This window comes from Bubalus bubalis, chromosome 5 (genome assembly GCF_019923935.1).
Source record: "Bubalus bubalis isolate 160015118507 breed Murrah chromosome 5, NDDB_SH_1, whole genome shotgun sequence".
NCBI classification, from domain to species: Eukaryota; Metazoa; Chordata; class Mammalia; order Artiodactyla; family Bovidae; genus Bubalus; species Bubalus bubalis.
The window spans coordinates 127,738,851-127,764,702 of NC_059161.1; the positions used below are offsets into that span (position 1 = coordinate 127,738,851).

Here is a 25,852-nt window from a genome sequence, read left to right on the forward strand (position 1 = left end):
CGCGCGGCAGCCGGACCTCAGCGGCTCTGGGCCTGGGCCGGAGTGCGGCCATGGCCTCGACACCTGTGGAGAGCTTCGTGACCAAGCAGTTGGAACTGCTGGAGCTCGAGAGAGACGCGGAGGTCGAGGAGCGCAGGTACGGCCGCCGGCCCGGGCCTCTCGGGGTCGGCCCGGCGTCTCCCCCAGGGCCCCCTACTCTCCCAGCTGAGACCCCACAGATGAAGCCTCCGGGGGCTCGGCCTGACAAGCTTAGGGCCGGGATTTGCCCTCCTGACTGTGAAGGGGGCTCGGCCGCCTCCAGGGATGGAAGCCTCTTCACCCTCCGGGGCGCCCGTTCCGTTTTGGGGACCCCCTTGGAAGGGTCTTCTCCCCCTGAAATGCTCCTCTGAACTTTGCCCCGGGGGCCCAGCCTGTCTCCCCACTTCCAGCCCCATCGTGTTCTCCGCCCTCTTCCCTCCTCTTCCCCCCGTCAGTGCTTGCGCCTGTTTCGTGCTGGGCCTCTAATGGGACGGAGTGGTTGATAATGGGCCCCGGGCGACCGGTGTGAGCGGAAGGGGCCGGCGGGGGCGCGAACGGCCAGCTTCCAGCCTGACAGGTGCTGAGCTGTGTGTGCAGGCCGAATGCAGTGGAGGGGGTGGGGGAAGGACCGCCGACTCTGCGGAGCCTCAGCGGCGGATGGTTTCCTGGAGGCGGTGTGCCTGAGCACAGCTTGCAGAAAAATAGGGGTTAAAGAGTTTGTGGGGAGGAGTTTCCTGGAGGAGATGTGGGAAAGCAGCGCACCCCTGCAGCCAGGACTGGAGCCCTGAAAACGTCGGGCTTTTACCCCTAAGGCTGAAACTGAGAGCTGACATTTATTGAGGCGTGTAAAAGCACTCCACAGGCATCAGTCGCTTTAAACCCCACATCCACTCTGCGAAATTGGTTACTACGGTAACCGATTCTCATCTTGGGTCTAAGGAGGCTGGAACGGAGAAGTTAAGTCGCTTGCCCCAGGTAACACAGGGTGAGCCAGGATTTGAGGTCACGCGGGCTGATGCCAGAGTTTGTACTCAACCACTGTGCTGCCTAAGTGGAGAGGATTTGATTTAGAAGTTTTTGATTATGATGATTGAGAGTGGGGACTCCTGTTGTCTTCAGTGGAATCCGGGCTCCATCATTTATGGCTGGGTGACTTTGCAGCCTTAGTCATCTTGTCTGTAAAATGAGATCATCCTTACAGCAAACCAGTGAGGTGGGGATGCAGTGATCTAAAAGTCAAGGGCTCAGCACCGAAGTACAGAGTAAGCACCCGTGGAAAGACGCACAGGGGTCTGATTGAAAAAGGCCTGGGGAAGAAGCTTGTATTATAGTTTTGTGTGTGTGTGTGTGTGTGTGTGTGTGACAAGCTGCACGTGGGATCTTAATTCCCCAACTGGGGATTGAACCTCTGCCGCTAAGAGTCAGACACGACTGAGCGACTTCACTTTCACTTTTCACTTTCCTGCATTGGAGAAGGAAATGGCAACCCACTCCAGTGTTCTTGCCTGGAGAATCCCATGGATGGGGGAGCCTGGTGGGCTGCCGTCTGTGGGGTCGCACAGAGTCGGACATGACTGAAGCGACGCAGCAGCAGCAGCAGCAGCAGTGCATAGACTTCCTCTGTTCCTCCTGCACGTTTGGAAGTAAAAACTGGTAAAATACAAATACTGAAGTCTCAACATTGGGTGTTTCCCAGATCCTGGCAGGAAAATGTCTCTCTGAAGGAACTCCAGAGCCGAGGCGTCTGTTTGCTGAAGCTGCAGGTATCCAGCCAGCGGACCGGGCTGTACGGACGGCTGCTCATTACCCTCGAGCCCAGGAGATGCGTATCTGCAGCTGTGCTTCCTAGTAACAGCTTTACTTCTGGTCTGTACCTTGTTGACAAGGGTGTGCGTTGAATATTGCAGTCTTCAGATGTGGGTTGTAAAGATCTAGTCACATAGGACCAGCTGGGGAATAAAGCTTTCAGTGGAGAACTCTCCACTGGATTTCTCCAGTGGAGAAATCCAGCAGTTACGAGGCTTTCTGGTGGTTTAGATCGGCACTGTCCAGACCAGCAGACACCAGCTGAACACCTGAAATATGGCTGGTGATTCCCGCCCATATAAAATGCACAAGAGATTTTGAAGATTTAGTGCTGTAAAAAAAAAAGAGTAATTTCTATGACTACCAATCATGTTTTGAAATGAAAATATTTTTCATATATTGGATTAAGTAAACTACTATTAAAATTACCTATTTCTTTTTGGTTGTTTAATGTGGCTTCCCAGGTGACTCAGTGGTAAAGAACCAGCCTGCCAATGCAGGAGATATGGGTTCGATCCCTAGGTTGGGAAGATTCCCTGGAGAAGAAAATGGCAGCCCACTCTAGTATTCTTGTCTGAGAAATCCCATGAACAGAGGAGCCTAGCAGGCTACAGTCCATGGTGTCACAAAGAGTCAGACATGACTGAGCACACACACAACAACACACAAACGTAGCCACTAGAAAATGTAAGGTTACGCGTGACTCTCGTTTCTTATTTTTTTTCCCCATAATATCAAGTGTATGTATTTATTTGTTTACATTTTATTTTTAATTGGAGGGTAATTACTTTCTAATGTTGTGTTGCTTTCTGCCATACATCAGCATGAATCAGCCGTAGGTATACATATGTCCCCTCCCTCTTGAACCTCCCGCCGCCTTCCCTCCCCATAGCCCTGGACCGGATGGTTCGTTGTACATAGCTGTGTAGTCCCAGACCTTCCTTGTACTAAGAATACTTTGGCTAAACTTGTGGCAGCCGTGTTGGAAAGAAGGGGCAGTTTGAAGAAGCTTCTTAACCTCACACCTGGGACTCTCGTTGTCATTCAGACCTGGAGACGGAGGCGGCAGCACCGCCAAGCGCTGCACTTTCTCTGGAAAGGTCTCTCGGCCCTGATTCGGTGATGACAGGGTTTGTTGGTTTCATATTTTGACTTTCTGGCCTCTTGCCCCCCGCTTGTTGGAATCCTGGCTGCATTTGGAGACAGATGGGAGGAGGGGAAGCTGATGGTTGGAGTCAGATCTTACACACTGTGTTGCTGAGGGGCCAGGAGTCAGTCATCTGTCCTCTAAAGACAGTTGAGCTTTCGGCCTTACCATCAGGGTTAAGTGGGCAGGACCGAATGGCCCTGCTGGGTGTTTGTAAACTCTGCAAACCAAAGGAAAAATGTATTATGTTCAGTTAGGAAGTGCTGTGGAGGGCAGCACCTTCAAGGTTGATGAGTAACTGATAAACAGAAAGTTGGAGGAAGGTGGTCCTTTAGGTGGAAAAGCACAGATCTGAAATCTGATGTGTTGCTTCAGCTCCCAATCAGACATAGGTTGGGTTGGTTGTTAGGTTTCCATCTTCTGTGGAGCAGTTTGAAGGCTCTGTAGCTTAGAGGTGTGAACTCTGCAATGTGGGGCCCCATCAGGGCGGCTGGTGGGGAAGGCGCAGTGGGGTTGGAGCCCCCAGCACTCAGCCCCACGGAGACTCCCCCACCCCGTGCACAGAACCAGACCTTGCGCCCAGGCAGGGGAACTGCTGCCGCCTTCTCTTTGTCTTTAAAAGTGGGGAGGGAGACAGGAAAGATTCAAGGTACAGATGAAACCCGTTTCCTAGAAGGAAAATAGGTCTGGACTAAAATCACGCCTGGTGCCTGGTTGATGTGTGGCGTGGACTCTGACTCAGGATAAAGGGGGTGTGAGTACGTGGGGGCTCTGGCTGAATCTCCACGTGGACTCTGGTTTGGGCAGAACTGTTGGTGTTCACGGGACAGAGCGCTGAGCCTGGCGGGCTTGGGCAGGAAGGGGCACGTGGGCTGCGGTCACTGGAAGGTGGCCCTGGGCTCAGAGGGGTCGCCTGGGCCCGGCTCCTCTCTGTGTCTTGGCTTCGCCCTCTTCTGGGTTGGCTTCTCAGGCCCCATGGGGTGGCAGCTGCAGCCTGTCCGTCTTCTCTGGTTTCTGGTCTAGTGGGGAAGGGTGAGGGCCTCCTTCCAGCTTGCCCAGGCAAAAGTCTCAGGCTCCGATCGGCCCCAGGCTCATCCCCGAGGGCCATGTGAAGCCTGATTGGCTTGGGTGTGGGTCGAGCGCCCCGCGCCCCTCAGACTCGCCTGGTGGAGGCTGAGTCACCAGAGCTGTCACGGGGCGGGAGGCCCAGCTGAGTGGGCAGCACCCCCTGCCCCCTTCAGCAGTGTTCCCTTTCCACCTGGAGCGCTCTCCCCTAGCTGAGCTCCTGTGGCCACTCTGCTCGGGGCCCGCCCTGCTTACCTGTCTCCCCGCAGAGCGGCCTGTCCCACACGCCCTGCAGTGACCCCGTGCTCACTCTGCTCGTCTTCTCACTGAAGCCCTTGGTGCCAACCCCACCAGGTGGTTCTGTTTGCTTCCCTCCTCCCAAAGTGAGGGCAGGGACTGTGATTTCTTCCTGATACAGACCAGCGCCCAGAACAGTGCCAGGCGCAGAGGAAGACTTTAAATATTTTACTGACTGTCATGTTTGTGTTAAGCAGTTCATTTCGTGCAAGTGAATTTAATTATGTGATGTGAGTTAGAAGTATTTTTTTTTTGCTGCTACCGACTTCATTTCTAATGAAAGTAACAGATACAGTAGTTGAAATGTGCTGGTGTTTGTTGAATGAAGTAATTCTCGTTTAACTTTGTTCAGCGTTTACGTAACTGGTCTTTGCTCCTGCAGGTGACATCGTGGGTCTGTATGACGAAAGTGGTCAGCTGGCCACTGGGATCCTGACCCGCATCACCCAGAAAGCGGTCACCGTGGCCTTTGATGAGTCCCACGATTCCCAGCTGAGTTTGGACCAAGAGCATTCCTACAGATTGTTGAAGCTTGCCAACGACGTGACTTACAAGCGACTGAAAAAGTAAGTGTACGTAACTGGAAATCACACGTACTGCTGCTGCTGCTAAGTTGCTTCAGTCGTGTCCGACTCTGTGCGACCCCATAGACGGCAGCCCACCAGGTTCCCCTGCCCCTGGGATTCTCCAGGCAAGAACACTGGAGTGGGTTGCCATTGCCTTCTCCAATGCATTAAAGTGAAAAGTGAAAGTGAAGTCGCTCAGTCGTGTCCAACTCTTAGTGACCCCATGGATTGCAGCCTAACAGGCTCCTCCGTCCATGGGATTTTCCAAGCAAGAGTACTGGAGTGGGTTGCCATTGCCTTCTCCGGAAATCACACGTAACATTTTCCCTAAACATATCTCATTCCTGCTGGAGAAGAAGGCAAGCACCTGGGGTCTGGGGTTGGTTGCATGCCCCTTGAGGGAGACGGTGGGCTTCCCTGGTGGCTCAGATGGTAAAGAATCTGCCTGCAATGCAGGAGGCCTGGGTTTGATCCCTGAGTTGGGAAGATCCCCTGGAGGAAGAAATGGCAACTCACTCCAGTATTTTTGCCCGGAGAATCTCCATGGACAGAGGAGCCTGGTGGGCTCCAGTCCATGGGGTCATAACGAGCTGGATACGACTGAGCAGCTGAGCACACAGCACTGCGGGAGATGGTGGGCAGTGGCGGCCGTGTTTCGGGGGCCCCAGGCGCTGTGTTAGTCCTGGTTGTCACTAAGCTCCTCATTTTCCCTGTCCCTTGGCAGAGCTCTGATTTCCCTAAAGAAGTATCACTCTGGCCCCGCATCCTCACTCATAGAGGTCCTCTTTGGCGCATCAGACCCCAGTCCTCCCAGCAAGATGCGTAAGAGCTTTTGATTTTCCTTTCCTGATTGAAGTCACTGTGGGTACTGTCGTGACTGGTGTGACTGTGACCAGTGTGATCTTGGGCGATTTTAACAAGAGTTTGCGCATGCGCAGGGAGAAGTCTAATTTAGTGTCTTTTTATAAATTTATTTGTGTGACTTTCTTGAACAAGTCAGTTGCCTGCACACAGTGTCAAAGAAGTAGCTCATTCCATTCTTGTTGTTTTTTAAATAATGCTGTTTCTAATGTATCTGAATATTTCATTTTGAAGTGGGAGGCTATTTCTTCTGTGTCAGTAACCTGAGAGAACAGAGGATGGCTGATCATATTGGGTTGGCCGAAAGGTTCGTTTGGGTTTTTCTATAAGGTGTTACTCGTTGACTATGCTAAAGCCTTTGGCTGTGTGGATCACAACAAACTGTGTAATTAAAATTCCCACTCTTAAAGAGATGGGAATACCAGACTACTTTACATGCCCCCTGAGAAACCTGTATGCAGGACAAGAAGCCATAGTTAGAACTGGACATAGAGCAACGGACTGGTTCAGATTTGGAAAAGGAGTACGTCAAGGCTGTATATCGTCACCCTGCTTATTTAACTTATATGCACAGTACATCATGCGAAACGCTGGGCTAGGTGAATCACAAGCTAAAACCAAGATTGCTGGGAGAAATATCAAGAACCTCAGATATGCAGATGATACCACTTTAATGGCAAAAAAGTAAAGAGGAACTATAGAGCTTCTTGATGAAGGTGAAAGAGGAGAGTGAAAAAGCTGGTTTAAAATTGAGCATTCAAAAAATGAAGATCATGTCATCCAGTCCCATCACTTCATGGCAAATAGATGGGGAAACAATGGAAACAATGACAGCCTTTTTTTGGCAGGGGCTCCAAAATCACTGCAGATGGTAACTGCAGCCACAAAATTAAAAGACTCTTGCTCCTTGGACGAAAAGCTATGTCAGACCTAGACAGTGTTTTATAAAGCAGAGACATCACTCTGCCAACAAAGGTCCATCTAGTCAAACCCGTGGTTTTCCAGTAGTCACGTATGGATGTGAGAGTTGGACCACAAAGAAAACTGAGTGTCAAAGAATTGATGCTTTCAAACTGTGGTGCTGGAGAAGACCCTTGAGAGTCCCTTGGACTAAAAGGAGATCCAACCAGTCAATCCTAAAGGAAATCAACCCTGAATATTCATTGGAATCACTGATGCTGAAGCTGAAGCTCCAGTACTTTGGCCACCTGCTGCAAAGATCCGACTCATTGGAAAAGACCATGATGCTTGGAAAAATTGAGGGCAAAAGGAGAACAGGGCAACAGAGGATAGGATGATTGGATGGCATCATTGACTCAATGGACATGAGTTTGAGGAAACTCAGGAGATCGTGGAGCACAGAGGAACCTGGTGCGCTGCAGTTCTCGGGGTTGCAAGGAGTCGAACACAACTTAGCAGGTGAACAACAGCAACAGCAACATATGGTGTTATGGAAAACATAACATCCACAGTCTCTACCGAGGCGTCCACTACAGAGATGACCACGCTGACGCCATGGGCTCAGGGTGCTACCCGGACAGACTGGACTGAAACACGCTTGCATCGGAGCCTCTGAGCCAGAGTGCCTGCATGTGCCTGCTCCCCTGGACGCCGGCTGCGACCCGGGCACCTCTGTTCCCTGAGACGGTGGCGACGGTGCTCGTTTCCTCCGCACCTGTGGGTGTGGACGGACCTTTTGGCCAACCCAGTGCTTTATGCCTGATAGCAGTTTTTTATGGTTTGAAGAATCTCAGTGCTCAATACATGTGATTATTTTTTCTGTGTCCTTCAAATTGAGGACAGCTTATATCTGATTGTAAGTGTGACATGTGTTAGTCACAGAATGTTTGGAAATAAAGTAGCATATAAACAAGGGGGGGAATCACCAAAACACGTGTCACGTAGAGTAGCCTCACTGACGGGCGTGTGTATTCAGATAGCTGTTTTTCCACATCCATGTAGACAGGGTGTCTTTCACTTACACACACACACACCCCCCACACCCAATGTTCTCACTCAACGCTGGTCTGTGCACTCTCTCATCTCCTTCAGTGTCTGGGAAAACCTCATTTTGAGAGGGGTTTGTTACCTCGTCAAGCAGCTGCCCTTCACTGAACAGTTCTCCAGACTTTGGACTTGCGATTTATGCAACAGCTCTTCAGGGGTTCTAACACAAGGGCCACCCCACGCCCTCCTCCTGTCACACTTGCCCTGATACCCTGGCGGTGTTGTCTGTAAGCTCAGGGCTGCTTCCTATGGGGTTGGCCAAAAAAGTTGTTCAGGTTTTTCTGTAACATCTTATGAACTTTTTGGCCAGCCCAATACTTTCTCAAATTCTGAAAGCACATTTAAATGAGATTTTGTTTCTGGGCTTCCCTGGTAGCTCAGTGGTGAAGAATCTGCTTGCCAGTGCATGAGATCTGGGTTCGATCCCTGGGTTGTCCCACTCCAGTATCCTTGCCTGGAGAATTCCACGGACAGAAGAGCATGGAGGGCTACAGTCCATGGGGTCGTAAAAGAGTGGGACACGACTTAGCAAGCAAACAACAAGAGCCACACACACACACAATTAGAGCCTGTCAGTTTTCTCAAAGAAGATTTTATTTCTGCCAGCCAGGTAGTGAGAGGCTGCTCTGAGCTGGGAAGGTAGTGGGCGCCGTCCTTGCTGTGTTTACAGCTGCACGGCCTGCCCTGGTTGTACCCGGCATCCAGGGGAGCAGGGGCGCAGCGTGGCGGGCCAGGACGCACGCCGGAGCTCTGGCTCCCAGGTTCCCACGGTGCCTGCAAGTGTTTCGGGCTTGCCCATCAGCCCTCTGTGCCTGCGCGGTCAGCCAGCACAGTCGTCTCCGCAGTGGGCAGCATGGGCTGGAGGCTGCGGACTCGGGGCTGGACACAGTGGCACCGGCTGTGAGCACAGAGCTTACGAAGCACATTGTCGGTCTCGCTTATGGAAGATTCAGATTAGAAATACCATCCTGGATCTGCTAGTGATTCTTTTCCATTGTTTGCTTTTGTTTTATGGGCGCGTAAAAAGGAGTACTAGGGTGGGAACAGATATGTTCCAAGAGACATTTTCTTCCCAGGAATCTGTTTTTCTGGAGCGTGAGTTGGCCGCCTTTGTCAGTAAAGGGACAGGTGGTGAACACTGCAGGCTGTGTGGGCCGGAGCAGCGGCGGGCGGCCGGGGACAGTCCCCCAGGAGCCTGCACACAGACCTGCGGATTCCTGTCCAGGGGAAGACTTCTGAAAGCCACGCAGGCTGACTTTGTGTTGCCTGCTGACCCAGGGGAGGGCCAGCTCTCTCCCTGTCACACGACATCCTGTATTTCCATCGGGGTGGGGTTGATGGAATGGCACCGGGTCACGGGGGGCCGGAGCCTCACTGTCGCTTGTCCCGCAGCCCCGCTGACCTTCTGCAACCCCGCCCTGGACGCCTCCCAGCAGGAAGCGGTCCTGTTCGCGCTATCCCAGAAGGAACTTGCCATCATCCACGGGCCCCCGGGCACTGGGAAGACCACCACCGTGGTGGAGATCATCCTTCAAGCTGTGAAACGGGGCTCAAAGGTGGGCGTGGGCACCGCATCCCCGCGGACACCTGTCCCTCGGGTCTGCCGTGCTTGCAGGCCCCTGAAGGGCCCCAGCCAGGTTCCAGGACTCGGGTAGGAACGTTCCCAGGTGTTTACTGACCGACCGCTAGGCTGTGCCCCTGTTGGTGTCTGACAGCGCCGGGGGTGTGGGCTTGTCCTCGGGGCTGTGGGTCTGGACTGGGGAGGCCTGGGGCACTGTCCGCTGGGCCACAGTCTAGGAGCCACCCGCTCAGCACCCGTGCTGTGTGCTCAGGCCCCTGCTGGGCATGCAGGTGACCCGGCCCGTCTGTGCCCTTCAGGAGAAGGCCCTGCGGCTTGGTTAATTCAAGGGTCCCGTTAGTTGTGCAGATGGCAGGTTCCCAGTTCCTGAGATGTGGGATGCGATGGTGTGTGTTACCATGCACTTAGATTGTTAACAGTTGAGAGAGGCTCTTTTACCCTCAACACGAGTTATCGTGGATTCTGAGCCTGTGACGCGTTTGCTACCTTGCTGGGTCATAAATGTTGGGTAAGGATAAGAACTGGAGCAGTTAACAGTCAGGATCTGTAGGCCGGCGTTCCCTGCGGCCTTCTCATGAAGCGGGCACCCGTCTAAGCCTTTGCAGCGCTTGCTGCTACAGTCCTCAGAGAGACGGGCGTCCTGGCCCTGACTGGCCATCCCAGGACACTGCGAGGCCTTTCCTTCTGGTTGCCAGTCAGCCTCGCTGGTCTTCGGGAGCCCCGTAGGTTCTTTCGACCTCAGGTCTAGAACCCAGATGTCGTGTCCGTGTGTGGTGGCGTGTCCATCAGGCCATCTGCACCAGCCCTCACAGCCGGACGTTTGCCCTGTAACGTCACCAGCTGTACACACTCCACACTCCTCTCTTTAACCTTAGGACTTCTCGCTTGTTGTGATGTAAACTCAGGTGATTTCATTTAGAAAGAAACTCCCAAGCCGAGCTTGAGCTGTGCCCCCCAGGTTCTGTGCTGCGCACCCTCTAATGTCGCTGTGGACAACTTGGTGGAGCGGCTGGCCCAGTGGAAGCAGAGGATTCTCCGCCTCGGCCACCCAGCCCGCCTCCTGGACTCCATCCAGCAGCACTCGCTGGACGCGGTCTTAGCACGCAGCGACGGCGCCCGGGTCGTGGCCGACATCAGGAGGGACATCGACCAGGCCTGGGTGAGTAGCTCTCAGCTGTGTCTGCTCCTCGTGTGGCTCTCTGGTCTGCGGTCTTTGCCAGGAGTGAGTGGCATCGTCCGGCGTTTCTCTGGCCTTCGCTGAGTCACAGACCAGGCTGAAACATTGGGCCTGCCCATATCTGCTGCAGGCCTGTGCTCAGCACCGAATGGGGACTCACTGTCTTCAGGGTGGTTTCATGAAGAGGCGAGCAGTTGTTGTGCAGGAAGCATTGCTCTTAAGGGCTCCTTGTGTCTGGCATGTTGGCTGGATAATAATGGCAAGGAAAAAAAAAAACAACCCCAAAGTAAAACTCAGAAAATACGCGTCCTCCCTAATTTTTCAGTCCATTAATATAAAACACACTGTAGGGGCTTCCCGGCTGGTGCAGTGGTTAAGAGCCCACCTGCCGGTGCAGGGGTCTGGGAAGGCCCCACGTGCCGCAGGGCAACGAACCTGTGTGCACCGCATCCGGGAAGGCCCCACGTGTTGCGGGGCAACGAGCCGTGTGCACCGCATCTGGGAAGGCCCCACGTGCCGCGGGGCAACGAGCCGTGTGCACCGCATCCGGGAAGGCCCCACGTGCCGCCGGGCAACGAGCCTGTGTGCACCGCATCCGGGAAGACCGCACGTGCTGCGGAGCGACAAGCCCGTGTGCCCCGCAGCTGTTGGCCCTGTGTGCTCGAGCCCGGAGCTGAGCTCTTGAGCTCCCCATCCCCGCTGGTGCAGTGGTTAGGAACCCACCTGCCAGAGCAGGGATCCGGGAAGACCCCACGTGCTGCAGAGCGACAAGCCCGTGTGCCCCGCAGCTGTTGACCCTGTGTGCTCGAGCCCGGAGCTGAGCTCTTGAGCTCCCCAGCAAGAGAAGCCACCGCGATGAAAAGCCCACGTACAGCAACGAAGACCCAGCTTAGCCAGAAAGAAAAAGCAAAAAAGTGGAATGTAATCCTTGTGAGAAAGAACTTGGTAGCTGATAGGTCAGTGGGAAGTGGAGTTTCTAGAACTTTCAAGCACTTTGGTTGTCTAGTTTACATGTCCCCCCACACCCCGATTCCCTCGGTCGCACGCCCGCCCTGTGTTTGTTCACCGCCAGCCGACCTCCTTGTGTCCAGGTCTCACAGGGCTGGCGTGGAGACTCAGCCTTCTCTGAGGCCCACAGGGTAGCGGGGACTCCGGGGGCTGACAGGGCACTTGCAGGGTCACTCAGGGTTAAAGACGCTGGAGGACTGCACTGATGTGATCCATGCCACCATGCATGTGGATGGCTTCATTTTCTTGTTCCTGATTATTTTTTAATTTTTTGGCTGAGCTGCAGGTCATGTGGGATCTTAGTTCACCAACCAGGGATCAAACCCGTGCCCCCTGCACTGGGAGCGAGCACAGTCTTATGCACTGGACAGCCACGGAAGTCCCTCTTGGTCCTTTTTAAATCTGTGCTTTTAGGGTTCTCTTCTCTGTAAAGAAGGCGTCCCGCTTGTCACTCTTACCGAAATACCTTTCCAAGTAGAAACCACAAATAAAGAAGGGGTTATGTGTCTTTTGAGTGTGGAAGTAAGTCACGGTCTAGGTGAACATTTAGGAGCTGAAGCAAATATTTTCCTCTCCTGACGAGCGTGGTAAACTGAGAGGAGCTCCGCCTCCGTCTGTGTAGACCACCGAAACCCAGTCCTGCAGCAGCGGGTGCCGTTTCTTCCCGGGAGCGCTGCTGATGACTGCGGGGCGGGGCTGGCTCCCCCGGGCTGAGTTCACTGTTCTCTGGGCCACGCTCCCCCCGCCTCTCCCTGCCCAGCTGACAGTGGCTTTGAGGGCCCCGAGGCCAGTCAGGGCGCCACCTAATGGATCTGTTGCTCTTTCAAGAACGAGTGTAAAAAATATATAATGTATTTATTTATTTGGCTGTGCTGGGTCTTAGTTGGGGCACAGGATCTTTAGTTGTGGCGTGTGGACCCTAGTTCCCCCACCAGGGATCGAACCCAGGCCTGCTGTACTGGGCACACAGAGTCCTAGCCCCTGGACCACTAGGCAAGTCCCAAGACTTTTGACTTTTTATCACCTTCAAAGGACCTTAGGGAAGTGGACCAATTGATGATAAATAAAAGTGCTTTGTGAATTAAAAGGAACTAAAAAAAGCAAAGTTGAGTCAGAATTACTATCTTTCCTTTTTTTTGTAGGCGAAAAACAGAAAGACCCAGGATAAGAGAGAGAAGAGTAATTTTCGAGATGAAATCAAGCTGCTGAGGAAGGAGCTGAAGGACAGGGAGGAGGCAGCCATGCTGGAGAGCCTGGCGGCGGCCAGTGTGGTCCTCGCCACAAACACGGGTGAGAGGCCCTGCGTCCACTGGCTCGCCCGCCTGGGCGCCCCGTGGGGTGGGGAGCGTGCCGCTTCCTCCGCTTTCCGAGAGCGTTCATAGAGGTGCCTAAAATCCGGTAGAGGCCCTGCGTCCACTGGCCCGCCCGCCTGGGCGCCCCGTGGGGTGGGGAGCGTGCCGCTTCCTCCGCTTTCCGAGAGCGTTCATAGAGGTGCCTAAAATCCAGTAGAGGCGCCAGTGCAGCCCTCTGGCTCTGCAGGTTTCTTCTCAGGAGGTTTCTAATTGCAAATTCAGTTTCCTTAATTGTCGTAGAATATTCAGGGTGTCTCGTCTCAAAAGAGCTTGTGTCTTTCAAGGAGTTTGTCTGTTTAATCTAAGTCTTTCAATTCCCAGGCATAAAATTGTTCATAATAACCCCTTATCGTTTAAAAAAACATCTGTAGCATCTGTGACAATGTTACCTCTTTCACTTCTGAGATTGGTAACTTGCATCCTATTTTTTTTCCTCTGATCTTCTGGCAAGAGGGATATTAATTTTATCGATCTCACAGTGCCAGCTTTTGGTGTCAGCAGCTCTCTCTGTTGTTTTCCTGTTTTCTGTTGCACTGATCTCGGTATTGGTTCATGTGATTTCTCTCTGTCCGCTCGCCTGGGTTTAATTTGCTCTTCAGTTTCTCTTTTCTTCGCGTGGAAGGGGCGCTCGCCTGGGTTTAATTTGCTCTTCAGTTTCTCTTTTCTTCGCGTGGAAGGGGAGGGCTTTGGTTTGTATTGATCTGAGACCGTCGTCTTCTGTGCTGTAGGCATTCAGTGCGATGAGTGTTTCCCCGTGCACTATTTCCAGGGCATCCCGTAACTTCTAACGCATGTGTTTGCATTTTCATTCATTGTGAAATACCGTCTCATTTCCCTTTTCTTTTTTGACCCACGGTTATTTAGAATTGTGTCATTCTCTTTCCATATATTTGGGGATTTTCCAGATGTCTTCCTGTGGTTGATGTCTCATTTAATTCCATGTGGGCAGAGGATATACTGTGTACAACTTGGATCATTTCATCAAGATTTGTTTCATGGTCCAGAACACGGTCTTTGTGAGTGTTCCGTGCACATTTGAAAGGGATGCGTTCCCTGGTTCTGTTGAAGTTTCCTGTCAGCATCCTTACTGACTTCCTGTCTTCTCATCCTGTCACTTGCCGAGAGAGGGGTGTTGAAATCAGCTGTAATCGTACATCTGTTTCCTCTTGGAGTTCTGTCAGTGTTTGCCCTGTGTCCTCCGTAGCTCTCTTATTAGGGGTTTGAATGTTATGTTCTCTTTATTAATTAACCAATTTATCATCCTGAAACGACCTTCGTTATCCCTAGTATGTTCTCTTTTTTGAAATATTATTAGTCGTTCAGTTGTGTCCGACTCTTTGTGACCCCATGGACTGTAGCCTGCCAGGCTCCTCTGTCCATGGGATTCTCCAGGCAAGTATACTGGAGCGGGTTGCCATGCCCTCCTCCAGGGGATCTTCCTAACCTAGGGATTGAACTCTTGTCTCTTGTGTCTTCTGCACTGCAGCGGATCCTTTACCCCTGAGCCCCCTGGGAAGCCTTCTGACGTCTGCTTTGGTATAAAAACAGCCACTCCAGCAGGAGACCACGTTTGGCGGCTTTAGGCCTTTCTGATATGGCCACTCGATTCTTAAAAGCCAGTGAGTAAGAGAGTGTTCTGGCAAGCTGGGTTACAGTCTTCGGGAACATCACCATGACATGAACCCCACATCACCTTGGCCGTATTCTGCTGGCTCGAAGCAAGGCCCAGGTCTGACCCACACTTCCGGGAAGGGGCTACGCGGGGTGTGAGTGCGAGGAGGCCAGGATCGGGATTGGGTGGGCGGCCCTGAGGGTCTGTCTGCTGCAGCCTCTCAGGAGCAGAGCCCAGCTTCTGATTTACTCTGTAATCCTTGCTTTGTCCGGTTGTCTTTCAGATCAGACAGGACAAAAACAGAATTGCAGTAACACCGTCACGCTGTCTATTACACTTCCCCACGTCATTGCCTTTACTGGTGCCTTTTGCTTCTTCTGTAAATTTGCATTCCTCTCTAGCGTCCTTCATGTCACCCTGAAGGACTCTCTTTAGTATTTCTCGAAGGACAGGTCTCAGCTTTCTTTACCTGGGCGTACCTTTTCTCCTCTGTTTTCGAGGGACCGTCTTGTTGGAGACAGAGTTCTCGGCTGACCGAGTTGTACGAACGTGCTGCCCCTACGCTCTGCCTCCGCGGCTTCTCATGAGACGGCGGCGTCAGTCTCTGAGGACCCGCTGTACGTGGTGGAGCGCCGCTTTCTTTGTCTTGCGGCAGCTTGACTGTGGCGAGCGTCCCCGCGGCCCCTCTGGGTTGGCTGTGGCGAGCGTCCCCGTGGCCCCTCTGGGTTGGCTGTGGCGAGCGTCCCCGTGGCCCCTCTGGGTTGGCTGTGGCGAGTGTCCCCGTGGCCCCCCTGGGTTACCACGTGGAGCTTGTTGAGCCCTTAGGTCTGTGCGCTGGTTTTTCATCGGATTCGCGAAGCTCCCGAATGCCATTATTTTTCCAGTGCTCTTTGGCCCCTTTCTCTCTCCTTTCCTTCTCGGGCTCCTGGGATGTGCTCGCTGGTGCCCTTGATGGTGTCCTGTGGGTCTCCGAGGTGCTGGGCATTGACCTTCGTTATTTTTTTGTTCTGTTTCTCTGACTGAATAATTCCGCTGGCTTGAGTTCAAGTTTGCTGGTTGCTCTGCCTGTTCAGATCTGCTGTTTAGCTCTTCCGGTGAATTTCAGTTATCGTCCTTTTCAACTGCAGAGTGTGTTTTTTTTTTAATGGCTTAAATCATTTATTTTTTTCTTTTTATTTTATACTAGAGTATAATTGATTTATAACATTATAAGTTTGGGGCTTTATTTTAAAGGTAATTTCTGTCCCTTTATTGATAGTCTTGGTGGGACATCATTCTCAGACAGCCCTTTATTTCGTTAGACGAGGCTTCCTTCTTCTCTTTGTTCACATTTAAAGTAGCTGATGTTAAAGTGTGTGTTTAGTAAGTCCGCCATCTGGGCCTTCTCATGAATGGTTCTGTTGATCGCTTTTCATCCGTGAGTGGCCGTACTTCGTTTTCTTGTGTGTCTTGTAACTTTTTGTTGGAGACTGACCGTTGTAAATGGTACTGTGTGGGACGCTGGAGGTCAGGTCGTCTTCCCTTCTCCGGTTTGTTTCTTCTCCTTGTGGTCATTGTCTGTCCAGTGATTTTCCTGAGCGGCTCCTTGTCCTGGGCGCCCCTGCAGCTCTACTCCCTTAGCTCATGGGCAGGTGATGGTTGGACGGAGGCCCTCCAAGTCCTGGGACCGCTGAACCGCTCTGTGTCCAGGAAGGAGGAACTGGGTGTGGTGGTTTTGTGTCCTTGGGCACATGGTGATTTTCGCCCAGCAGTTAATTGTTCCGTGTGTCCAGGAAAGCACCTAAAAAGAGAATTAACTAAGTTCTAAATTCAGAAAATGACACAGAAGTAGTATTTGCAATTAAGGCAGGCTTCTTTGGGGTCCCAGGCCCAGAAGGGAGATTGACTTTGGTGAACAAAGTGTTGGGGTGGCCCATGGCTGGGGCTCACCACTTCACACCTAAACACAGGGGCTGGAACCACAAGCCCCGGAACATCCTGCTGACCCTTATTCCAAGAGGCAAATGTAGCATACAAGCCTTAACGCGCAGCCAGACTGCGAACCGGTGGCTGTTGGGTCTCTTCCGGGCTGACCGCAGCTGTCAGCGCCTCTGTGAAGGCTCAGGGCTCCGGTTTCCACCAGGCGCCTCTGCGGATGGCCCGCTGAAGCTGCTGCCCGACAGCCACTTTGACATGGTGGTCATCGACGAGTGTGCCCAGGCCCTGGAAGCCAGCTGCTGGATCCCCCTGCTGAAGGCCCGGAAGTGCATCCTGGCCGGAGACCACAAGCAGCTGCCCCCCACCATCGTCTCCCACAAGTGAGACCCCTCTGCCCCTCACCCGCCACCCCCTTGTGCATCCCTCCAAGTCCAGCTCAGAAGCCCAGGCTCACCCAGAGGCCCTGGACCAGTGGGGAAGCCCGACCCATGGACTGAGTTAAGATTGTGGAGGGCAGGTGGCTCCCTCAGCATCTGAGCCCCACTTAGGGGAGGGAAACCCCAGGGTCATTTTGATTGAAGGTGTAGTTTCAGTTACACCCACACAGAGGAAGTAGGGTCTCACGATGTGTGACTCACAGACCCCAGAGGTGGCGGGGGCAGTGAGCGGGGGCGGGCGGCTGGCTGGCCCGGGTCAGCAGCGGGCAGGGCTGGAGGGCAGGTGGCAGACCTGTCACCTACAATGTATAAGGTGGTGGGGGCGGAGGTCCCTAGCCTTTCCCCGGCTTTGGTCTCTATGGGGATCGTGGAAGGGGCCCCGGGTGAAGCAGAGCGGGAGCTGACGGTGGGAACTGTGAGCTCAGGGCCTTCTCTGGACGTGCGGACGCTGGTGTGAGCCGGCGGTCACGCTGTGACACCCCCGGGGCTGCGGCTCCGAGAACAGAGCTGTTGCTCACCGCCGGGTGTGCCGCCCACCGCGTGTGCCCATGCTGGCTCCTTCAGACGACAGCTCGGTCAGACCCTGAGCCCCTTGAGCGTGGGCCACCTGGAGTGTGCTCAGGCCCCGCCTGTTGGGTGGATGTCCCCTAACGTGGCAGGTGGAGCTGTGAGACTTGGGTGTGCGAGCAAGGCTGTCGGCGGAGCCAGCAAGAGGGGAGCGGGACCCCAGCGCTGAGGGGTGTGCAGGTCAGGGTCCCACAGGGAGAGGGCGTCCAGCTGCCAGGGGCTTCAGAGTGAGGATCTAGAGGGAATTTCGGGCTGGATAAAGTGGGGATGGGAGTGTGCTTTGGAGGACTGTCCTGTGGGAACCAGATGTCCGGTAGGGGTGGGCATGGATGCTGTCCAGGAGGAGGGCTCGGGGCCCTGGGCTCAGCGGCTGGTTCCCGAGGAGGCCTGAGGGTCCCTGCGGAGCGGCCCTCTGTGTGGACCGTGTGCCCTTGGGGAGGCGCACAGAACTGTGTCTGGGGGAAGTTGGGTGATTTGGGGGACATGTGGGCTGGGTCGTGCCGTGTATTTCTGGGTTTGCGGTTGGGACTGGGGTCCCTTCACCCCTCACACCCACGGCTCTGCTGTTGGTAGGCGCCTGTACTGAACAGTGGTAACCCAGGGAGGTTAGGAGGGAGTGCGGGGCTGAAGAAGGGCCGGGTACCATCCCTCGGTGGGCCGAGGGCGGCTCTGTGCCGGGCGGCCTGGCTGGGTCCCAGCTCCGTGGCTCGCTGGTGGACGTGGGCCCTTCCGGGGGGCCGTTCCCTTAGTTCTGGGAGGGAAGTGGGCTGAGGTTTGAGGGCTGCCTCCCGCCTGGCCCCTGGTTCAGGCTGCCTCGGGACTCGGGCCCCCTCACTGCTCTCCCCGGGCAGGGCTGCGCTGGAGGGGCTGTCGCTCAGCCTGATGGAGCGCCTGGCGGAGCGGCACGGAGCCGGGGCGCTGCGGATGCTGACGGTGCAGTACCGCATGCACCAGGCCATTGCGCGCTGGGCCTCGGAGGCCCTGTACCACGGGCAGCTCACCGCCCACCCTTCCGTGGCTGGGCACCTCCTGAGGTGAGTGACTCCGCTGTACCCCGCCCTCTGTCCCCTGAACCGCATTCTGTAAAGATGTGGGTATGGAGGTCGCCTCTGAGACTGGATTTCTGGCCAGAGCACTGGGTCAGGCTCCTCCAGGATGAGGTCCTCCGATCACAATGACTGTGCTCCCGTCCCCCTGCTGTCCGGTGTGGGGTCAGGGCTGGGGAGGGGGCGGGAAGGGCAGCGGGGCCCTGCCTGTCACCGGGGCCTCCCGTGCTCAGTGTCGGCCTGTGTGCAGGGACCTCCCGGGCGTGGCGGCCACCGAGGAGACAGGCGTGCCCCTGCTGCTGGTGGACACAGCTGGCTGTGGGCTGCTGGAGCTGGAGGAGGATGATGAGCAGTCCAAAGGAAACTCCGGTGAGCAGGCTGGCCCGGGCCCCTCTCAGTGGACTGCGTCAGAGAGGAGCCGCATGAGGGCAGGGCTGAGGGGGTCCTGAGCCAGGCGCCCTGGGCGGTGGGGCACCGTGGGTGTGCTTGACGGGCGGGCGGTCCCGGGTCAAGGCAGAGGGGGTCCAGGCAGCGAGGGGCCCCCCTCGGGGCAGCCAGCTGGATGGGGCGCACACCTGCTCCTCACTGAGAAAGGAGGCCTATCTGCGGGGGCCCTGGGCCTTGTGTGTGGGGTCCGGCGCCCCTCCCAGGAGGGACCGCAGGCCGAGCGTGAGAGCCTTGTGTGTGGGGTCCGGCGCCCCTCCCAGGAGGGACCGCGGGCCGAGCGTGAGAGCCGCCTGTCGTCACAGCTGGAAGAGTGCTTAGGAGACCAGCGCCGGTGACGGGCATCCGCGAAGAGTGCCCCTCGCGCTGAAGGGCCGCCTGTCTCCCCCCAGGTGAAGTGCGCCTCGTCGGCCTGCACGTCCAGGCGCTGGTGGATGCGGGTGTCCGGGCCGCCGACATTGCCGTTATCACGCCGTACAACCTGCAGGTGTGTGTCAGGGTAACTCCCCACTGGAGGGGCTGGTGGAGCAGGGTGGTTGATGGGCTCTGGTGGCCGAAAGCTGCAGGGTGGAACTGACCTTGTCACGACTGCATCCAGGGCTCAGATGGCCTCAGCAAGAGCTCCGTCTGTCCGTCCCCTGACGGTGCCTTCCCCACCCCGTCCCGGGCTCTCACTGGCTCCCTGTGTCAGCTGACTGCCAGGCCTGCCCGCGGGGCCAGGCAGTCTAAGGCTGGCGTCCGTCCACGCGCTCCTGGGGTGGCCTGTCTCACGGTGTCCCCACAGGAGCCTTGGCTTGGAGTCTCCAGTCCGGCTCAGGTTGGCCCACACCTGAGCTGGTGGCTGTGGCCAGTTGCTAGGTTCTTGCTCCCTCCCGAGTCAGCTCTCCGGCTCGTGGAACACCGCAGGGCTGGGTGTCTCCAGAGGCTTCCCAGGGAACGTCGGGGGCGCTGCCTGATGAAGGGTGTGGTGGTGGGCAGCAGACGCCCTAGACATCGCCTCCCTTCTCTTGGGCTTTTTTCCCGTCTCCCCTCTCAGGGCCTGTATGCTTATGAGGCAAAGCTTGTCTCCTTTGGTAGGAAGAACTGTGCTTCCCAGATCGTGAGGTCTGTGGATGAGATGCCGTCCTGGTTCAGAGGCGCACGCCTGGGGGTGTCTGAGCCCAAGCCATGGTGGCGTGAGCGTCCGTGATGGGGTGTGGGTCACCCCTGCCACGTTTGTGTGCTGCTTTGTCGTTCATGCACACACCCGTGGGAAGCGAGGTGCTTAGAAGCCGTCACCCCGAGGCTGCTGCAGGCCCACTGGGCCAAGCGGCTGTGCGGGGTCAGGCCTCCGCTGGGTTAAAGGGCAGCGTGTGGGGCCTCCCCGACGTGAGCTGTGGTGCGAGGCCTTGCTCGGTGTTGCAGGTGGACCTGCTCAGACAGAGCCTCGCGCACAGGCTCCCGGAGCTTGAGATAAGGTCCGTCGACGGCTTCCAGGGCCGGGAGAAGGAGGCTGTGATCCTGTCCTTCGTCAGATCCAACAGGAAAGGTGCGGGGCTGGGGCTTCCATGTAGTCCAGTGGTTAGGACCTGGTGTTTCCGCTGTCCAGGGTCTGGGTTTGATCCCTGGTCGGGGAACTAGGATCTCATGAGCCTCTCAGAGTGGTTGTGGAGGCGGCCTCCGAGAGGCCAGAGCTCATCTTCTGGCCCCATGGCCAGTATAGCCTCAGGGCCTGGTTTCTGCAGCCAGGGCTGATGGATGTTCCATCGGGTAAGAAATTTTTTCCCAGAAACAGTTGTTAGTGAATGGGCTCTGTCAGGTTCAAAAACAGATAAGGAGGGGCTAAAGTGAAGCCAGGAGGAGCCTACCGGAAGGTCCCGCGCGTGTTGGCTGGGGCCCCAGGCTGTGTCCTGGGTCTGGGCTCCAGCAGAGGACTCTGTACTGACTTGGGGACGAGTGGTAGGCGTCACTGCCAGAGCCCCAAGCAGGACTAGAAAACTGTCCTAGACAGCAGCCGAGGGCAGCCTGTGGACGGGACCCACGGCTGTGGGGCGGATGGAGCCCAGGCGGTCCTCTGGGGGAGGGCAGTGGACGGGGGAGCCTGCCTTCCTGTCCCTTAGTCTCTGCTCTCCGTGCACCCGGGCTGGTGTTCAGGTGAGGTGGGCTTCCTCGCCGAGGACCGGCGCATCAACGTGGCGGTCACCCGCGCACGGCGCCACGTGGCCGTGGTCTGTGACTCCCGCACCGTCAGCAACCACGCCTTCCTGAAGACCCTGGTGGACTACCTCACGGAGCACGGCGAGGTGCGCACGGCCTTTGAGTATCTTGACGACATCGTCCCCGAGAACTACTCCCACGAGGGTGCCCAGGCAGGCGGGAAGCCCCGGGGCTCTGCTGCGACAGCCAGGAGGGCCCCTGGGGGGACCGGGCCGGGCCGGAAGAAGCCGAGCAGGGCGCCCTTGGGCTCCTCCGAGCCGCAGCCTCAGCCCAGCCTCGATGGAGGCGGCGGCTGGGAGGGCGCTGGGAGCAGAGACGGCGCAGACGGCTTCAGGGCCACGATTGCGGAGTTCGTGGCGAGTGAGAAGACGCAGCTGGAGTTCCCTGCCTCCCTGAAACCGCACGACAGGTTGCGGGTCCACCAGATCGCGGAGGAGTTCGGGCTGAGGCATGACAGCACCGGGAAGGGGAGGGAACGCTTCATCACGGTGAGCAAAAGGCCCCCGCCCACCCCCGAGGCGCCGCCCACCCCCGCGGGGCCCGATGGCAGAGCCCCTCTGCGTCCAGAGACCCCCAGCTCCAAGCAGCCAGAGCCCCCTGTCGGGGAGTCGAGCGGCCGGGACCAGCCGGACCTGAAGGCGCTGCACCTGGAGAGACTGCAGAGGGCGGGGGCCCAGCAGGAGCAGTGGGCCAGGGAGGGGCCCTGCGCCCCGGGCCCCGCGCCCCGGAAGTTACCGGAAAAGAAGAAGAAGAAAGATGCGAGAGGTAAGTTCGTCGGCTCGTGGGAGCACAGGCGTGGCGTCCCCTCCACTGGGAGTGTGAGGCCCACCTGCCACCATGAAGAAGCAGGGTGCCTCCCGCAGGGCCCCTGCCTGGGTCCTGGATCTTGAACCCCAAGCCCCCGAGGACCACGCTGGCCTCAGCGGCCTCTGTCCTCAGGGCCTCGTGTAGGGTCCGGTCGGGCCACCGGAGCTCCTCCTGCAGGGAGAGGGCCGGAGGAGCAGCCGCGGCTGGCAGGGCCCGGGCGCACAGAGGGTCACGGCGGCCTGCACGGCCGTGACACTCCTTTCACGGGCTCTGGGGTCCCCGGCAGGGCCGTGCGCTCCGGCGTCACGCTCTGTGCCGCGCTGGCCTCCGCCGGGCGCCCGGGGTCAGTTCGCTCCGCCCGCCACCCACCCCCACGCAGTGTCACGCTGAGGCTGAGTGCAGGGCACGGCCTGGCTTTTCTGCATGAGCCCTTGTCACAGCCGCGTCCCTCCAGGCAAGGCCGTGGGGTTGGTCCTCTTCCCCGGGCCCCCGAGCCCTGGGGAGCACAGCCCAGACCCCGCCTCGGGCCTGTCTGCGCTGGCTCCCTGTCGTGAGCGGCCCCTGTGTGTGGTCTCTGCGCTGGGGGACAGGAGACGCCGTCCCCGCCCCCCACGGGAGCGGACACCCCACTCCTGCCTCCACCACGCTCAGAACACGTGATTGCACGGGCGTGGCCAGAGGATGGTCCTCCTTTGGGGGTGGGGTGTGGGTGGCGACCATGTGAGAATGGTGCCCTGCAGAGTCCGGGCCCACACCAGGGGAGCTGGCGCCGCCAGGTGCTTCTTCAAGCCGCCAGAATTAAAGACGCCGCTTAGGGATTATAGTCTCCTTCCCCCTTCTGAGCGTTTCCCTACAACTTTAAAGGATTCCCACACAATTGTCTGGTTATAGATGGTTCGTTTCCTTACGCTGGGCCGTGAACGAATATGCTGTGTCTCCCTGGATGGCAGGGTTAGTTTGGGGATTTGAGCTTACAGACAGCAACGTAGAGGATAGGCTCATATTTAAATGCTCTTCTGGATTTGTGCGGGTGAGCTCTGAAGAGCACGCGCCCTGCCTGCCGGCCCTTCCGGACGCTCCCAGCTGCACCATCCGCTGCGTCGTCCCGTGAGGGTCATGGGCTCATGAGGGACCCGCTCCATCAGCGTCTGCTCACGCACGGTGGCCCTGAGGGCAGGGGTCGGGCCAGGCTGCTCGATGGGCAGACATGGGCCCCCCGGGGAGCTGGCCTCCGACTTCCTTGTCCTCGCCTGTTGGGGTGACTGACGCCTGTCTCCCCCCAGGCCCCGTGGCCATAGAGCTGCCCGCCGAGGAGGACTTTGATGCCCTGGTCTCGGCTGCCATCAAGGCGGACAACACCTGCGGCTTCGCCAAGTGCGCGGCCAGCGTCGTGACCCTGGGCCAGCTCTGCTTGCACTGCGGCCGCCGCTACTGCCTCAGCCACCAGCTGCCCGAGGTCCGCGGCCCCGGGAGAGTGGCGGGCTTCGTCTCCAGATCCCGGGCTGGTGGGCTCCGGGCAAACCATGGGCCTGTGTGTGTGTGTGTGTGTGTGTGTGTGTGTGTGCTGGTGGGCTCCAGGCAAACCATGGGCGTGTGTGTGTGTGTGTGTGTGTGTGTGTGCTGGTGCGCTCCAGGCAAACCATGGGCGCACGCGCGCGTGTGTGTGTGTGTGTGTGTGTGTGTGTGTGCTGGTGCGCTCCAGGCAAACCATGGGCCTGTGTGTGTGTGTGTGTGTGTGTGTGTGTGCTGGTGGGCTCCAGGCAAACCATGGGCGTGTGTGTGTGTGTGTGTGTGTGCTGGTGCGCTCCAGGCAAACCATGGGCGTGTGTGTGTGTGTGTGTGTGTGTGCTGGTGGGCTCCAGGCAAACCATGGGCGTGTGTGTGTGTGTGTGTGTGTGTGTGTGCTGGTGCGCTCCAGGCAAACCATGGGCCTGTGTGTGTGTGTGTGTGTGTGTGTGTGTGCTGGTGGGCTCCAGGCAAACCATGGGCGCGCGCGCGCGTGTGTGTGTGTGGTGCGCGTACAGACTGTGGGCCTGTGCGTGTGTGAGTGACCCCTAAGTGGATCCTGCCCTGCTGGGGAGGCACGGTAGCCCGCCCCGCACTGCCATCTGCTTGGTGGAGGGTCTGTGCTGAGCCCAGGGCAGGGGGCAGGAAGGATTTGGGGCTCTAGCCACCAGCCCTGCCAGGGCATGGACCCTTCCTGCCCCCTGACCCCACACTGGGAGCCCATGGGTGAGAGTCAGCATGTGGAAAGAGCAGGGAGCCCCTCCAAGGTCGATGCTGGGGCTTCGTGGCCCCCGAGTGCTGCGTGGGTGGAACTGGGGCCTCGTCTGTCTCCACTCCTGGCCCAGCGCTGCCTGTTGTGTCCCCCCAGGTCCATGGTTGTGGGGAGAGGGCTCGCGCCCACGCTCGGCAGAGGATCAGCCGGGAAGGGGTCCTCTACCCCGGCAGTGGGACCAAGGACAGGTCCCTGGACCCCGCCAAGCGGGCCCAGCTGCAGAGGAGGCTGGACAAGAAGCTGGACGAACTGACCGGCCAGAGGCGGAGCAAGAGGAAGGAGAAGGGCAAGTGAGGCGGGTGCCCTGCCGTCCCCATGGCCTCTGGGACCAGCGGGACCTGCAGTGCCTTTCCCTTCCTGGTGGCGGCTCTGCGCGGTCACATGGCAGCCAGACCCACATCACCCCTGGCCGCGGGGTGAAGTGCCTGCCAAGGACCCAGTGATGAGCTGCTCTGACGAGCCGGGACAAGGCGGAGAGGCTGGGGGATCCCAGACCAGGCCGCTTCTCAGGGCTGCTGTTGGGGATGGAAGCCCTCGTGCGCTCCCCACCCCCGCCCCCGAGGGTCTCCTGTGAGCCCCCTCTCCGGGGTGCGTCGTGGGCTGCCGCTGCTGGGTCATGCACTCCCCTGGACTTGGGCCTGGGCCTGCGACCCTGTGAAGGTGACGGACGGCCTCGCGGCCCAGGGCGGCAACTCCCAGCCCTTCAGGTCAGACAGGACAGAGGACGTCTCAGAGCCAGCGCTTCTCCCAGATGTCCCCACTTGTGGCTCGGCCCGCAGCGGGTCTGTGACCTCACTGGGCCGGTTCCCGTCTCTCTTCTCTGGGGGCTGCAGTGACCCCACCCTGACCCCAACCAACGCGACTCTGGCCTTCTGGTGCCCTGGAGGTCAGAGGTCATGTCCGGGTGTGGTTTGGGGAGGCTCCCTGCCATGCCACCTATCCGTGTCACTGTCTGCAGTGGTGGTCTCAGAGAAGAGCCCCCGAGAGCCCCGGCCTAGCCGAGCCTGCAGACCCGAAGCCCCTGGAGGGCTGCTCCAGGGTCCCTTCTTGAGGAGAACCTCAGATGGATGTTTTGTTTTATTCTCAGAGCTTTATTTGTTTCAAAGGAATATAAATTATTTAAACATTAAGTGAAAACATGCACACGGCCACAGTACGTTTCGTGATGACGTTCTTCTGTTCTCACTCTGGCCTGGTTTAGAGGGGTTTGCACCCCCTTTCCCAAGGTGGCTGAGAGCCCGCTGAGCGCAGAGGGCCTCGGGAGGAGGGGGGACACTTGCCCCGGGCACAGCTGATGCAGGAGAAAGCATTCCTGCTCTCCTGGACGTTTCTGCCAACCAGGAGGGAAGTTTCAGATTGGCACGTGTAGGGGTGTAACCTGGACAGGGGCACACGGGGCCCAGCTTGGAGGAAAGAGGTTGGTGGGGAGGAGGGCTGTCTCTCTGGAGCTGCACCTCTGGGAGGAGAGGCCCGGCCAGCTTGGGGGATGCTGCCCTTGGTTCATTTCCTTCCCCATCACTGACTGCCTCACCACCATGGACCACGCCTCCTCATCGCTGACCACGCCTCCCCGCCGCTGACCCTACTCCCCCGCCACCCCTCATCCCCACCCGGGGCCTGGGAGCAGCTGGTGATCGGGTGTCTGTTCTGACTTCCATCACCCTA

The 25,852-nt window shown here is 57.3% G+C and overlaps 1 protein-coding gene across 1 annotated transcript; it reads left to right on the forward strand.

The window, feature by feature from the left end:
- Positions 1-2: 2 nt before the first annotated feature.
- On the forward strand, positions 3-25,343 carry IGHMBP2 (immunoglobulin mu DNA binding protein 2). The gene is made up of 15 exons (XM_006063953.4): positions 3-136; positions 1,715-1,884; positions 4,716-4,899; positions 5,624-5,721; positions 9,160-9,323; positions 10,305-10,505; positions 12,674-12,821; positions 16,618-16,792; positions 18,268-18,450; positions 18,713-18,831; positions 19,299-19,393; positions 20,311-20,434; positions 21,040-21,867; positions 23,193-23,365; positions 24,284-25,343. The coding sequence occupies exons 1-15, from the start codon at positions 51-53 to the stop codon at positions 24,479-24,481; spliced, it is 2,946 nt and encodes a 981-aa protein (XP_006064015.4). The 5' UTR covers positions 3-50; the 3' UTR covers positions 24,482-25,343.
- Positions 25,344-25,852: the final 509 nt, after the last annotated feature.

Coding starts and splice junctions, on each gene's coding strand:
- IGHMBP2 (XM_006063953.4), top strand. CDS start 51: ATGGCCTCGACACCTGTGGAGAGCTTCGTGACCAAGCAGTTGGAACTG. Junction 19,394..20,310: donor TCACGCCGTACAACCTGCAG/GTGTGTGTCAGG, acceptor TCGGTGTTGCAG/GTGGACCTGCTCAGACAGAG. Junction 21,868..23,192: donor GAAGAAGAAAGATGCGAGAG/GTAAGTTCGTCG, acceptor GTCTCCCCCCAG/GCCCCGTGGCCATAGAGCTG.